The 16,341-nt window shown below is 39.2% G+C and overlaps 1 protein-coding gene across 25 annotated transcripts in view; it reads left to right on the top strand.

Annotated features, from left to right (window-relative positions):
• PARD3 (par-3 family cell polarity regulator) overlaps nt 1-16,341 on the top strand; it is an 838,158-nt gene that overhangs the window by 309,824 nt on the left and 511,993 nt on the right. For all 25 annotated transcript variants that reach the window (XM_074405259.1, XM_074405258.1, XM_039478614.2 and 22 more), the window contains exon 3: nt 947-1,127. In XM_074405259.1, the coding sequence (XP_074261360.1) occupies nt 947-1,127 (181 nt within the window). The remainder of the gene's footprint in view (nt 1-946; nt 1,128-16,341) is intronic.

The following is a 16,341-nucleotide window of genomic DNA, read 5'->3' as shown; positions in this document are numbered from 1 at the left end:
TACTTTCATGACCCTTGATACTTTGGGAGAGCTTTATGTTTCATTATATCCCTCAGTTTGGGTTTGTCTGATGTTTCCTCATGATTAGATGGAAGTTATACATTTTTGGCAAGAATACCACAAAAGTAATGTTATCTCCTTCCCAGTGCCTTTTTATGAGATGGTACATGATATTGCTACATCTTACTATGGATGCTGTTAACCCGGGTACAGTGGTGGCTGCCAGGCTTCTCTACTTCAATTATATTACTGTTTACTTTTTAGTCAAAATGTCTCTTGTGGGGAGACATTTTGAGCTATGCAAATATCCTGCTTATCATCATATTCATATCCATCAATGTTTGTATCCATTAGTAGATTTTACCTGAACAGTTTTTACTGTGGAGGTTGCCTAATGATGATTTCTGTTGCCATCATTCCTTCTATTTTTTATTTAGAATGCTACACCAGGGAATAGCTGTTCATTCTCTCCCATTTATATCAGTTCAATTATTTATATCATTATGGACTCATGGATTTTAGTTTTTTCTTTGGATTATGAACCAATGCCGGTGTTACTTATTTTGTTTGTAAGTTGTCTCAGCTTTGGCCATTGGGAGCTCCTTCAGGTTGGCACCTGTTTCCCTTTGGTGTGCCTTCCTCTGACTTTTTGGCATCACAAGGCATTCCAGGGTTCCCATATGTTTTCCAGACCACAGCTGTGAAATCAACCATTTTTCAAGGAGCCCTTGTTCATTAACTAGAGAATGGTATTAGAAACCAAGATCTAGGTACTAGGTGTGCTCAGTGTCATTGCCTCTAGGGACTCTGGGTAAACAGAGCTGGAAACTCTTTGTACTCACACATTCATTAACATTTGGTGGTATACTTACCCACTTGTCTGTGTATTTACCTAACTATGTTAAGAGCCTTTATTTATAAGTGCACATTTACCTTTCATTTCTAGTTGGTAGCAGTATTTGATGAGCAAGATCCACATCATGGAGGTGATGGCACCAGTGCCAGCTCCACGGGCACCCAGAGCCCGGAGATATTTGGTAGTGAGCTTGCCACCAACAGTGTCTCAGCCTTTCAGCCTTACCAAGCAACAAGTGAAATTGAGGTCACACCTTCAGTCCTTCGAGCAAGTAAGTGAAAGCTCTTTCTTCTCTTAACATTTCATCTTAATTTACAGGAATACCAACTTTTGTTATTTATTCGTGCTCCTGTAAGTGGAATTAATTATCTGTTTTTTTCAAAAATTAAGTTTAGGACCCAGGCAAATGTCCTTTGCAAGAGAAGCAGGCAGCTTTTTACATTGTAATAGATTAGGCTTACTAGTAGGCTTTCCATGACCTGCTAACTAAGTAAGTAAGGAAAATAGTTCAAGTTAAATTATTTGGATTTTCCTTTCCGTATATTTTATCCGAATGCTAGAAGAAATGGAAATAACAAAAGAGCTTTGCACTGAATCAAAACATGGCATCATTCATTACACTCAACTCTGTTACAACCATTACTTAATTATATGAACGTTATCTGAAGAGCTGGGGAAGAAGAGACCTCCCTGTCAAAGTTATCTTCAGGGATCTGGGAGAGCCATGATTAGAATACCTCCTTAGGGGAGGGAGATACGGACATAATGAGTTCTGCATGAGGAATCCTGGGACCCTGAGTATTCTAGATCCAGGACACTTGCCTGAAGAGCTCTGTTAGTCATTTCTGGAAGATACTCATCAAAGTGATATATTTTTGCTATAAATATTTATTGTTTGTAGTTGTGTAATCTTTTATTGAGTAGTCATTAAGAGTTAGAAAATCAATTTCAATAAATGTATAAGCTTAAAAGATTATTTGGCTGGGTGAGGTGGCTCATGCCTGTATTCCCAGCACTTTGGGAGGCTAAGGTGGGTGGATCACTTGAGGTCACCAGTTCGAGACCAGCCTGGCCAACATGATGAGACCCCGTCTCTATAAAAATACAAAAATTAGCCAGGTATGGTGGTGGGTGCCTGTAATCTTAGCTACTTGGGAGGCTGAGACAGGAGAACCGCTTGAAACTAGGAGGTGGAGGTTGCAGTGAGCCAAGATTGCACCACTGCGCTCCAGCCTGGGCAACAAAGTGAGACTCCATCTCAAAAAAAAAAAAAAAATATATATATATATATTTTAGGTACATCTATTTAGAAACACTTCAGTCTTTTTAAGTAGAAAATTTGGGTCTTATATGTGCTTAATGATTGGTAGTCTTCAGTAGATCTTTATAAACAGATGGGTAATAATATATGTTAATATAATATATAGTTAGGAATAGAATATAAGTAGGTAATATTTAGAATGTATAGTGTATTCTTCTAAAAATGCGTCCTAATTCCCATTTTTTTGCATCGATAGCAATCTGTAGCAATTTGGCAATTTGCTTCTAGATGTTTACAAACTACTACTGCTTCTACTGTCCCTTGAAGGTGTATATAAAGAGAACAAGCCAAGAAGAACAGTTCAGCAGTAGAAATCTGCTAGCCCATCAGAACCCACAGGAAAGGTGTGCCATGCAGAGGTGCAGAGAACTTATGAGGCGTAGTTCAAGATAGGATTGTAAGTGATGCTCTAGAGGATTGCGCACGGCCATAGACCAGTGCTAACTACTTCGCTTTCTCTCATCCAGACAAGATCAGACTCAGATATAATGACAGATGTTTCCCAGGAAGCTTGGCGTGGAACAGAAGCTAGAAGTTGTTTTAGTTGAATATTTTTTACATGCAGGAGATTTAGGTTTATTTATGCACATGTGCAAGAAACTAATTTTGTGAAAATGTTTGTTTACTACTAGGATATAACGTTTAAAAAAATCTTACATTGGATTTGCTTTGGGCAGTGTTTTTCAAAAGGTGAGGCATATACCATACCGGATATACAAAATGATGTGTAGGTGGTACACTAGTTAGCCGTAGTTTATTTTTCACTAGCTCATTAAGCCTTGGACTTTGTGGATATCTGCTTGGAATGATCCTGTGTATACAACATAGACTGCCTACATTTGACTCATGGAAAATTTTAATTAAATAATAGTTCAGCTATTCAGATACCAGAAGTTTGGAAAATAGTATCTTTATTTGAGCAATAACATGGTAATGTATATACTTAAATACAGAACTTCCTATTATATTATTGTTGTAGTTTTGTACTTGTATCTTTTCTAAAGCAATATGTAGCTTTAATATAACTATACCATAAAGAGTATTAGAGGAAAGGTTAAATCCTTTATTTATGTTGATTTATGAATTTGATTGACATACTTCCCATCAACTTTTACCTTTTGACTCCTCTGGACTCTACAAAATTTCTAACATGTAAGTATCCATATTTGGCTGGCCTTATGTGTTAAGATTTAAATGCTGTTTTCAACCCAAAATATCTCTTTTTATTTTGTTTTTATTGAGAAACGGAAGTTACATTTGAAGTATATGTGTTGTCTTGCAGCAACCAGTGGGAGAATATGCAAATCTTATTTTCTTGTTCTGATTTTGATATGTGAAGGTTGTTTAGATTTTCAGGTTTTGGCAGGCATTGGGTAAGTACATGTTAAGCAGCTCCTTTACACAAGTCCATAACTATGTGAATGTAACGCATCATACATGAGTCACCTGTCTGTTAAGGTGTTTTCTCATACTGTATCAGTGACATTCATTCAGACATAGAACATGAGTTTGTCTGTGCTAGCCGTGCCTTATGCTAGGTGCTGAGTCCAGGGTTGAGTTAATAAGGCCTAGCCTTTGCTATAAGGAGCTGTAGTTAGTAGTCTAACTATTTTCAGGTAAGAAAGAAGCTAACAATATGTAGAGATTTGCTTAATTGAAGGATAATCGACACTAATTGGGGACATGTTTGATAAAGGCTTTTAGATAAATAAAGTTCTGATTTTTGCTTTAAAGAAGGAATGGTCACTTTCCTGTGTTTTCCAGTGCATGAATTCACTCATCCCCTTCGTTCCATAAAGAATTGGTGGAAATTGACAAAAACATGTAGAGCATACCTATTTTTTAAATAGAAAAATGAATATGAAATTTGGGCATTAAGATACAGCCTAGATGGTTTTCATAGAATTGTCATCTTGAGGTCTTTTTATGTTTCCCTAGAAGCTGCCATTAATTTGGCCTTGAGGTTTTTTTTGTCGAAAATACGAGAGAACTCTGTTTTAGTTAAATCATTGCTCCTCAACTCAGGAGTGTTTTCTCCCCAAGGAACATTTCTCAGTGTCTGGTGATATTTTTGTTTGTTAATCTTAGATTTTTGGGTGGGTATTACAGGATGAAATAGATGATAAATTATAATATTCTAATTCTGTCATTCCTGGTGTCATTAAGTACCCAGGATACTTAATACAGAAGAAAAAGGGTACAGATATAAGTTAGAAGAGAGTGAACAAAAATTGGATAATTCTCAACTTAGGCAAGACATGTCATAAAGAATTCCTGATATGTTTTAGTTTTTATAAAAGAAACCTGGAGGGAAGAAAAACTCCTGCGTGTGTTCACAGAAAAGGTCTGGAATCGATGGCCAACCAGTAACTCAGCATTTCTCAATCTACACTATGCTCTGGAAATGGCATTTTTCATTTGAGGGGATCAGAGCTTCTTAGAGAAATGCCTGAAAGCAAGTCTGGACAGGAAATGTATGAGATCATCCCAGATCATCCTGTTATATCAGAAAATAGGGCAGTTATGAAAGATTACTAAGCTGGGGCAGAGGGCCTAGCAGGGGACACAGAGACAGGACAGTGGGTGCATCAATAAAGATAGTAAGAGCAATACATGTACGAGTGTATAATGGTAAATAAGCCATCAAGCAAGTAGAAGGCTACCAGTGGATCATCTTACTATTTGGAAACCTTATAAAGGAAAAAAGGAATAATTCATCTATTCTGAGTTTCCTTGTAGTGTGGTTTCACTGGATATCCAAATACTTCTTATATAAGTATTACAGCTGATAAATAAGAGGTAATGATAGCATTGTAATATTACTATTCTGCAACTCCTGATGAAATAATGGATCTAGGTATTGATCATTGCTTTGGTCTTAATGTCTCCCCCCAAGTTTACATGTTGAAAATATAATCCCTAGTACAACAGTGTTGGGAGGTGTGTCCTACTGGGAGGTTTCCAGGTCATAAAGTTGCTTATTATTTGGAAAACTGTTCAAGGAAAGACAAAATTACCAGCCCCAGTTGGTAATTTATAAAGGACCTCATCTCTATTAAAAATCAAAATTTGGGTGGGCATGGTGGTGTGTCAATATACTCTCTGTTGCTTAGGAAGCTGAGGCAGGAGGAGTTCTTGAGCCTGGGAGATCAAGGCTACAGTGAGCTGTGATTGTCCCTTGTACACCAGACTGAGTAACAGAGACGCAGTCGTAAAGAAAAAAAGAAATTTACCATTCCACGTGTCCTTCATATGAGTGGCATCACTGTATAACCAAATAGTAGATGAAGAGGAAATTACTTTGTATTTATGTATTAAAAATTACTTCTTAATATAAAAAGAGTTTAGTATAAAAAGAACTTAGTATAAAAAGAGCTTGAAGGTGTTGGGATCACTGTAGCTTTCTGTCACTTGGGGACGCTGCCTTCTTTCTCTCTTTCCCTTCCACCTTCCTACTGTGAGGATGCAGTAAGAAGGTCCTCTCCAGATGCCAGCCCCTTGATCTTGGGCCCCAGAACTGTGAGAGAGTACATTGCAGTTCTTTCTAAATTACCAGTGTCAGATACTCTGTTAGAGCAGCACAACATGAACTAAGACAGTCATCAACCACTGCTCACATTAAAAAATAATCATCAGGGAGAGAAAACCAAGCATCGTATGCTCCCTGATGGAAAAGCTCAGCGCCTCCTATGAGGTGCTCTTGACAGAAGAAATTAATCATGAATCTGATCAAACCTAAAAGTCCAACGGCCCATTTACAGGAAATACAGAACCCTGAGATCCAAGTGAACATATGCTAGGGGATGCGATCAGCCCAGTCAAGATGGTGGGAAACGGTGTAAGACAAATGACCCAGCTTCTTCAATAAAGTCAACTGCAGGGGCAGAAGGACATGGAGAGGGAATTTATACATTAATAGAAACTTTTAAGAGATGTAACATTCAATCATAATGTCTGCATCTTATTTAAATCTTGATTTAAATGAAGCTTAATAGAAAGAATGACATTTGTATTTTGATGAATAAAACACGAATTGGGTATTTAATCGTAAGGAATTATTTAGATGCAATAAAGTTAATAATATGTAAAAGAACCTTTACCTTTTATTAGTACATAATTAACTATGATTAAAATGATATCTCTAGAATTTGCTTTAGAATCGTACAGCCTGAGGAATGGTTACGTGGAGACTCAGCATACCCATTCTGTCTACTTTTATATGTTGGTTCAAAATTATCCTTAATAAAGTGTTTTTTTTTTTTTTTTTTTTTTTTTTTAAATGAAACACGTACGGCGCTTCCTGGTAGTTTGAAGGTCTATTTAATTACTTTTCTCTTTGAACTTTTTCCCCTCATTTCATATGGCACAGAAGTTTAACCTAATCCTTTTCAGGATTGAATATTTTTCATTGGTTATCTTATTTCTCTGCCACAAACAAAATATATTAAAATTGTAAGTATAGTACTGTGTGATTATTATTAGTATATAATTGACCAAAATTGCACAAATATGCAAGTATATAACATGTTTTGCTTTTTAATGTGGAAATAAGTGAAGACCATCCAAATGAGAATAGGTGACGGCTATTTGTTCAGAGCTTGCTATAGTAAGGGGTCAGCTATCATGGCGTGCCTTTTGCAGAGGCTCCCAGGCAGGCTGAGGAGTGGGAATACTTTCGCATGAAGAAAAGGGAACGCTTGCATGTGCTGTGACTGGAAGCTGCTGGCATGAGGTAGCCGCAAGGGGGCTACCTAGAACAGGGGAATATATGATGCGATTGTTTAGGGTTTCATATTTGGCTTTCTCTGGATGTTCCTACAAAACAATAGAGAAAATTAGGGAGTAAATGGAGTTTTGTTACATCAGTATTACTCAATTCTTCGAACTCCCTCCAAGCTAAATGCTAAACACCAATTAGTGATCCTTCGTCAGAAATTATTTTTATAGATATATCAATGAGCTGAAAGCTGGCTTATGATATCCTTCTTTTTTTGTTGAAAGGAGACATCTAGAAACTCGTTGAGTGGCAAAAACATTTGTTATCCAGAGCCATTTATGTTCTCAACCTCAAGGCTGCTGTATTAAACTGTGCTGTGTCAACCTGGAAGTTCTTATGCACAGTTGTACATTCTATCAGTTGTAAGATCAGAAGAGGTGATTCTTATTTTTCTTTTGTCAGTTTTTCAATGCATGTGTTTGTTGTTTTTTAAATTTTGCAAAGCAGAAGAGCTATTCAGGACACTGTCATGACTTCCCAGACTCTGGGCACTTTGGCCGTCGTGGGCTGCTCTCACCATAATAATATAAGTAATAAAATTATATTTCATATAACTTTAAATGCTTCGATATTGTACTTTTTCATTTTATGCAACATTCACTTGATTTTCATGGTTCCTAAGAGTATCATTTTCTTCTGATGTGAGAAAAAAGTCAAAACATTTTCTTTGACTCTAAAAATTTTTTCTTCTCTTTTGACTTCAAAGGAAAATAAAACGCTATCCTAGGCCTCTAAACTTACTGTGGCCCTGGGCACTGTCTCGTGGACGTGTTGGCTTTGGGGTTGTCGACCATGGAGAATTGGGTAGGAAGAAACCACATTACACCTTCACCGCCTTGTTTTCAGGCTCCTAGAACCTTCTTGGGGAATGCTGCTATCTCTCGGAAGGCCTTGGCTTGCTCCCAGGCAGACGCGTGTTCTGCTCTAAAGGAAACTGGTGACCAGATATGCTACATAACTCTTGTTTTTTTTTTCCCCTACCCAGATTTTGATAAATTCGAGTGCATATTCTACTTTATGGGAGTATATTCTGCTTTATGTGTTCAACATGAGCTTGTTATGCAGATACTCCTTTGTAATGCAGAGTGTTTATGTTTCAGAACGAGTACAGGCAAGAGAGTCACATCATCTTGGGCAGGGGGCAAGGTTAGTAGGTGATTCCACCGGCCACCTCTCTGACTACGTGCCTCAGGATGGTTTTGTATGGTAATGAGATAACGTTCACAGTTCTGATGTAGCCGGTGGCGCAGGAGAAGCACTACACTAACAGATGGTTGTGGAATGCTGTGGATGATCAGGCCTCCTGAGTGCAAATCCACTTCTTGGGGATGTATGAAGGGGTTGAGATGTCACTCAGCCTAAGTAGGACATGCATTCTGGTGTGGGACACTGCTGACCCCTTAGGTAGTTGGGGTAGAACTTTTACAGGGTCAAATTGGAACCGTGTCTGTAATATTCATTCAACTGTCTTTATTTTCAATATTAACAAATCAGACTTAGAGAGACCTAAAGCTTTCAGTGCAGATCATTGAGCTCAAGGCGGGTGAATTTTTTGTATGTAACTTTTTCACTCTATGATTTTTTTTCTTCTTCAATTTCCAGGGACTTATTGTAGAAGTCAGCTATTTGAGGGTAGCTCGTGTTTAGAATCATGGCAGGATTCCTTTTTACCTCAGAATTCAAAATTTTAAATGTCTCTTCTGGAAGATCTAGACTGAAGAAGGAAGTTTGCTTTGAAAATGATGTAAGCCCAAGGGATGGTGACATTTCTGGAAATAGTATTGTTTTAAAAATTTGGGGAAACAGCTGAGCTTCATGGCTCACGCCTATAATCCCAGCACTTTGGGAGGCTGAGGCAGGCAGATCACGAGGTCAAGAGATCGAGACCATCCTGGCCAACATGGTGAAACCTCATCTCTACTAAAAATACAAAAATGGTGGTGTGTGCCTGTAGTCACAGCTACCCGGGAGGCTTGAGGCAGGAGAATTGCTTGAACCTGGGAGGTGGAGGTTGCAGTGAGCCGAGATTGAGCCACTGCCCTCCAGCCTGGTGCCTGGTGCCTGTCATCAGGGTGAGACTGCCAAAAAAAAAAAAAAAAAAATTGTGGGAAACAAAGTATCTGATTTATTATATTTCTTTCTTTCTTTCTTTCTTTCTTTTTTTTTTTTTTTGCTGCCTTTTAAGTCTTTTGTCGTATTTAACCTTTTATAATTTTTATCCATTACTTGGGAAATTTTTCCGAAATGCTGTTATTTAATTAACTGATAAGATTTTGCTGTCGTCCTAACATATAGATCTTAAAGAAATAGCAATAATTGTTACAGAATTATTGCCTAAGTTAGCGTCCCCTCTTGCTTCTTGATTTCTTAGTTTTTTTTTTTTTCTTGCCAAGAATATACAGATTGATTTTTGTCTTTCTAGAATATCCAAGACCTTTGGTGTAGGAATCTGTGTTCTTAATATTAGCTGACATCAGAGTACTATTTTCTGGATCTGATTTAAATACATATTGCAAATAGAAATAATATTCCTATTGTATTTCCTTTTAACTTGTGAAGTGGAGCATGGCATACAAATGGTATTCTCAGTATTTCAAATAATTACCTTCTTACTGTGCAAGTTCTATTCAGCATATAAAACCCATCCAGTTTTGTTGTAGATGCAATCTGATTATTACATGTTGACAAGGTCATATATCTATTAATTGGATTGGAGATGGGATACAAAATTGCTGTAATTATTGTAATTTTCTAGCTAATTGCGGGGTTGGTGGTGAATATTTTACTTCTGCAAAATGAAAAACAGTATTCCATCAGAAGTTGTTTTATGGGGTTTCAAACATTTTGTTTTATATCTTTGGTGCTTTTTGCCCACAAAGCATCTCTTTTTGTTGTTGTTGTTTGTGGTTTTTTTTTTTTTCTAATCGATCCGAATGTCACAGTGCTCATTGGCAGGCATCGGCAGAATAGGGCAGGCAGAGAGCTGAGTAGTACTCTCAGCTACCTCTTTGTTCCCGTTGCCATGTTACCTCTATTGTTTATTTATAAATTGGAGTACTCTTCTTTTCGACCTGTAACGAAGGTTGGCGGGGTCAGAGCCAGTTGGAAGAGGATTCTCTGCTCTCTTGTCACCTGTGCATCACTCAGAAATACTCTCTAAAATGAGCACTTAAGAAATTAAATTCATATGGTTCTTGTGTTCTTTTTTTGCATTGAAAAATTAAGTAAATTACTGGTCAGCTCATTTTAGTGTTTGTAATACAGGGCTTACTTTGCAAATTCTCTTGCAGTTTTGGTTAGAAAACTGGGAGCTGTCTTGGCATTTAAAAATAATGGCGCATACACAAGATGTGTTTGGAGGGTTGCAGATCAGGGACACTGCGCTACTTCGGGGGTGTTGGAAGCTCACTGCAGAAGACGGTAAAAGCAGGCTGATGTGTATTCCCTGCTGAAAGATCAACTGGAGGCGCAGGTGAAAATTGCCAAACCTAATGAGCAATTTGGTGAATACGACAGGCTGTCGGGCTGCGGCGGTGCAGCGGCTGGCGCACTGTGAACCAAGTTGTGTGTTCCGGAGAACTACATTAAATACCACAAAGAAAATCTTTTTCACTGATATTTGTAATCACGATGAAATGTCTTTTATCCTTCAGATTTCCAATTAAAATAAATGGCCATTAAAATATGGTTATTTTCATTGTAAAATTATCTTTAAGTTTGCCTGTAGACATTTTTTCAACCATAAAGCATGAACAAGATGTATCTTCCTCACATAAGGACCTAAGTAGTAATAGGTTTTCTAACACGCTAATAACATACAAGTGATCACTGCTCTGGCGTACTGAAACATTGCATCTGTGCTCTTGACACTGGAGCAGCCTTAGGTAACATTACACTCTTTTCAGTGTACTGTGTCATTTATATCCACTTGCTTTACCCAGGAATTCTTTGCTCCCATTGGGCACATGAAAATTTAGACATTTGTCTGGCTTCTCCCCATTGGGGCCATCAATATATTGTATAGGAGACATTTGGAAAAGATTTTCGGAAATCTGTTGGGTATAACAGCTCCTTAGGAAACTTCCCAGTTCACCTCTCTGATGTTTGCCATTTGGAAATTGAGGCTCAGTGATGTAAAATGATAGCATATTCTGTGCTCATGGTATAACTGAAGCTCAGGTCTCTACATTCAAGACAAGCAGAGGTATTGCTATAAGTGTATGAACACTTACTATTCTTCAAGATCTGTGGCATTACCAAACAGCTGACTTGGGTGGGGCCCAAGCATCTTTGCAGTTCCTATCTGTCATGTCATCAATATTTTTCTTTTCCTTTTTGATGGAACCTCCCTCTGTTGCCCAGGCTGGAGTGCAGTGCCACCATCTTGGCTTACTGCAGTTTCCACCTCCTGGTTTCAAGCGATTCTCCAGCCACAGCCTCTCAAGTAGCTGGGATTGCAGGTGCCTGCCACAATTCCCGACTAATTTTCGTATTTTTAGTAGTGATGGACTTTAAAGATGTTGGCCAGGGTGGTCTCAAACTCCTGACCTCAAGTGATCTGCCTGCCTCGGCCTCCCAAAATGCTGGGATGACAAACGTGAGCCACCATACAGCAGCCTGCCATTAGTACTTCTAAGTTGTGTTTAAGCAGAATAAACATTTGGCCTATGTATTTAATTGCATCTCTGTAAAGCCCCGAAATTAAAAATCTTCACAGGTATGTAATACAATAGTTTACACTTATAATAGTAACTGCCACAGTCCATTGGCCAGGGAAGTAGTATTTTTTAGAGATATTCTGCCCCATGTCATCAGATGTAGACATCGGCCTGGCATTCATCTGGAAAGACTTGCCTGTTAGGGGTTCACAGGGCTGCCTGTCGGGTGTCCACAGAACCTTGACATGTGGCCTGTTAGGATGGGGTGAGTCACAGATTCCACCAAAATTTGCCTTTGAAATTAGACCCAAACCATGTGCTACCCAACCCCCTGTACACTAAGCTCTCCATATTATTCAAAACGCGCTGAAATCTTAGGGAAGAACAGGTTTACACTTTCATCTTTTCCACCCAAAAGATTTCCCCACTGCCCAGTTCTGCCCTCTTCACTTCTTTTTGCCCTTGACTATTTGGCTTGACCCTGAGGTCTTGCCTGATACTCTTGCCTTTGCATGGGAATGAGCCTTATTTGCCTAATGATGCTATATGTTTATCTGAAGCAGAAATCGTTGAAAATTTGTAATGGGACTGTAGCTGTGAATATGATAAGAAAGCATATTTAAATCAAAGCAAGAAATCCCATTTCCAAATGGTAGTAAGACGTGTGTTACATGGAGAAAATAATTGCATGAAAGTGTTTGTTTCGGTAGCTAAGATTAGATTGTACATTGGTCGATAGAGTTCTTTTTTTGTTTTTATATTCCAATCCATCCAGGTATTTGGGTTCTTTTTTCTGTTGGTGCATGTCACACAGAGACCCATATTGTGGATTATTTTGTCAGCATGAAAGCCTGGCAGATACATTCCTTTCCTCTCTTCTTGCTACACTTGATATAGATCTCTATTTCTGGAGAATACGTTTCCTTATTTATTTGTTTGTTGCTTTTAATGTCAGCAGTGTCTTTGTGTCCCCAGTTCTGCTGGCTTCTGTCTGGCTCCTGTACCCAGCTGGAGAGGTGCCTCATATCTCAGAATCACTGAGTCACTCCCAACCAGTGAAGGATGGAGAGGAAGCTGCCTACAAGCCAGCAAGGTGCTAATAAGTGTGCCTCTGAGAGTCTCACCTCTAACTTTTCCATGGAATGGAAAGCTAGTAGTCCCTGTCTGGGGAAAAAAGCAGTTTAAATCAGTTTATTATTGATGGTGTTGTTCTGTGTTTACTCTTATTTCTTTAAATTGATCAGTAAATTAGTAACTTACAAACTGTTATTTGTCAATTTATTGCCTATGTATCAGCAATTTTTTTTTTTAAAGTCGTCCTGGGGCCAAGCATATTGGCTCAGCCTGTAATGCCAGCACTTTGGGAGGCAGAAGTGGGAGGATTGCTTGAGGCCAGACCAGCATGGGCGCCATAGTAAGATCCAATCTCAACAAAAAGAATAAAAATTAAAAATATCTGTATTTGGTGGCTCACACGTGTAGTCTCAGCTACTCAGGAGGCCGAGGCAAGTGGATCGCTTGAACCAAGGAGTTCAGGCTGTAGTGAGCTGTGATCACACCACTGCATTCTAGCCCAGATGGCAGAGTGAGACCCCATCTCTTGAAAGAAAAAAAAAAAAAAAAAGAATCTGGGGCTCCAGTGTGTACAGCCTGGCTTGTGAATTTGGAAGTGCAGTGAGCATAGTTGTGCTCAAGAATGTGTTGATGATAGCCCTTTCTCAGAGTAAAGCTCATTTTTATAAAAATCTCTCCATGTCTCAGAACTGATCCCTGCTTTAACGATTTTTCTCACGGGCATTTGAAAGCAGTTAACCATATGTAAAAGGAATGATCTTCAAAACTCCATAAAAGGAGCATTGTGATACCATCTATTATTTTTCCCTGTTGTTCTCATAAATCCAAACCATCTACCTGCTTATTCTTGTGTACTGGCACACTATGTATTTCCACCATAGAATGCCTTCCTACTTACATTCTCTCTAAAACTTATAGAAAGTTTTCTGCACCCTAAATTTTCTACCCTAGGGATTGAAAGCCACTCTAAATTAGCTTTCTCACTCTTCCTCACAGAGGAGAGGGTGAATATGTAATAGTAACCATCACAGCAGCCTGTTGTCCCTCTTGCAGTTGTGTTTCTACCACATCACACAAAGCCTCTTTTTCTTGTCTTTCTAGTAGTACTCTGGTAGTAAATTTTTTTAAAAAAACGTATATAACGTGTATATACAAATACATTTATATGCATGTGCAGCTGATATTTAGTGAGTTTATATATGGAAGAACTATAGGAATAGCATGTACTTTAAGAAAAATAAATTATTTTTAAAAGATGGATCCCATAATTAAGATGGGAAATTACAGTTATATCAGTCAGGGATGCCTCAGCCCAACTGTAACATGGAAAACGCGTAAGCAAAGGGCATTTTAGCGAACTGCTGGGGTACTCAGCCCATCATCACATTTAATTAAAATGTCAGCTTGAGCCATGGCTGATTCATGGGTTAATTTGTTATTTAAAACAGCCTGAGAAGTATTTATTTTAAATACAGAATTTGTGTTAATGAATTGGAAAATAATATTGTATTGCTTGGCAGAGATGTTACAGCCTAACGGTTCGTGGCTTAGAACAAGTGAAACCAGCTGGTGATCAGTTTGTCTGAGTAGTACATGATTATCTACTAATATTTGATAATAGCCAATTTTTTTTTTTTTTTAATAAGCAGAGTAAGGGAGTTGGGAGTGGGAGGCAGAAACTAGGACACTGATGCTTCAGAAATCATAGAACGAAACTGCATTGGGTTCTGAGTATGGGTCTGTGATCCTTGGTTCAGTTGGATCCCTTACAAGAAGGGAGAGGAAAGCCAGGTGGGCAGCAATATGCACGGGCCTGTGTCTGCTTCCGCCAGAAGAAAAGCCACCAGCTCTGCCTTCCTCAGTTCTCCCCCTTGTCCAAGATTTGCCCATGTCTCTCTTCAAAAGTGGGAAATTAATTTAATCAAAGTTTTTTTTTTGAGATGGGATCTTGCCACGTTGCCCATGTTTAAGCAATCCTCTCTCTGAGCCTCCTGAATAGCTGGGACTATAGGCAGTCACCAGCACACCTAGCCAAATCTAATGTCTAGTTTATTTTCTCCAGTTTTGAAAAGCAGGGTATATATAGTTTCTCTCTCTCTCTCTCTCTCTCTCTCTCTGTGTGTGTGTGTGTGTGTGTGTGTGTCTGTGTGTGTGTGTCTGTATATTGCTAAAGACACACACACACACACACATGCACAGAGTACTACTCTATTCTTGCTATAACAGATCATCACCATGTTGGGGCTTAAGAATTTGTTACAGTCCTGCCTGTCAGAGTTTGGTGTGGATCTCAGTGGGCTGAAGCCCAGGGTTGACAGTGCTGCCTTCCTGTGGGAGGCTCTATGTGAGAATCGATTTTCTTGCCTTCTCCAGATTCTGGAGACCACTTGACTTCCTTGGCGTGTGGTCCTTCCTCCATCTCTACCTGTGGACCCTTCTCTGTGGTTACAGCGCTCTCTGACTGACTCCTTCCTTCTGACCTTCCATTCCACATTTACGACTCATGTGGTAACATAGTCCTGAATTGAGTGAGACCCCAGGATCATCCAAATGAGCCCGCTGTCTTCTTCCATTCAGGCTACTTCAACAGAATAACTTAGACTGGGTGGCTTATAAACAACCAAACCTCATTTCTCATGCCCTGCAGGCTGGGAGTGCAAGATGAAGGTGCCAGCAGTTTTGGTGTCTGGTGAAGGCTTGACCTCCCAATAGATCTTTACTTCTCACTATATTCTTACATGGTGGGAGGAGCAGACAGGCTCCCTTGGGCCATTTTATTAAGGGCACTAATCCAAGTCATGAGGGCACATCTTCCCGCAAGGCCCCACATCCTATGCCGTCACCTTGGGGTTTAGGATTTCCACACCTGAGTTTTGGTAGACACAACATTCATTCCATACCACTAGGGCAATGTCCTGATGGGACAAGGTCTTTACCTTAATCAGGTGTATGATGTAAGGTAACATGGGAGGCTCTAGGGATTCAGATGTAGACATCTTTTTTGGGGGGAGGGGGCATTATTTTGCTTACCACATTTTACATATATATATAAATATTTACAGTAGTGTGAAAATAATGCACTTTACAAATGCATTGTCTTCCAGGATAATATGAAATGAGTATCTGACCCAGTGATATTAATGGGCTGGTCAGTTTAAGTATTTTGTGAAGGAAGGTAATCAAAAGTAATGATCTACTGAGTATACTGTCCCATTCTTACATTGCTATAAAGAAACAACTGAGACTGGGGTGACTATCATAGGCTCACCCTTCTGCAGGCTTTCTAGGAAGCATGGCACTGTCAATCTGCTTGGCATCCAGGGAGCCCTTCAGAAGCTTACAATCACGGCAAAAGTTGAAGGGGGAGCACACATATCATATGTCGAATGCAGGAGCCAGTGGGGCGGAGTGGGGTGCCACACACACGCTTTTAAATGATCAGATATCCTGAGAACTCACTGTCATGAAGACAGTACCAGACCATGAAGGATCTGCCCCCAGGATTCAGACACTTCCCACCAGGCCCCACCTCCAGCATTGGGTATTACAGTTCAACATGAGATTTGGGCAGGGCCAAGGATCCAGACTATATCAGTGAGTATTTCTTTGAGACCATTTTTTATTTAGGTGGGCCATATGGGGCAATATTTGTACA

This window comes from Saimiri boliviensis, chromosome 8, assembly GCF_048565385.1.
Source record: "Saimiri boliviensis isolate mSaiBol1 chromosome 8, mSaiBol1.pri, whole genome shotgun sequence".
Taxonomy (NCBI): Eukaryota; Metazoa; Chordata; class Mammalia; order Primates; family Cebidae; genus Saimiri; species Saimiri boliviensis.
The sequence above is the reverse complement of the archived record's forward strand: the minus strand, read 5'-3'. Positions and strand labels throughout refer to the sequence as shown.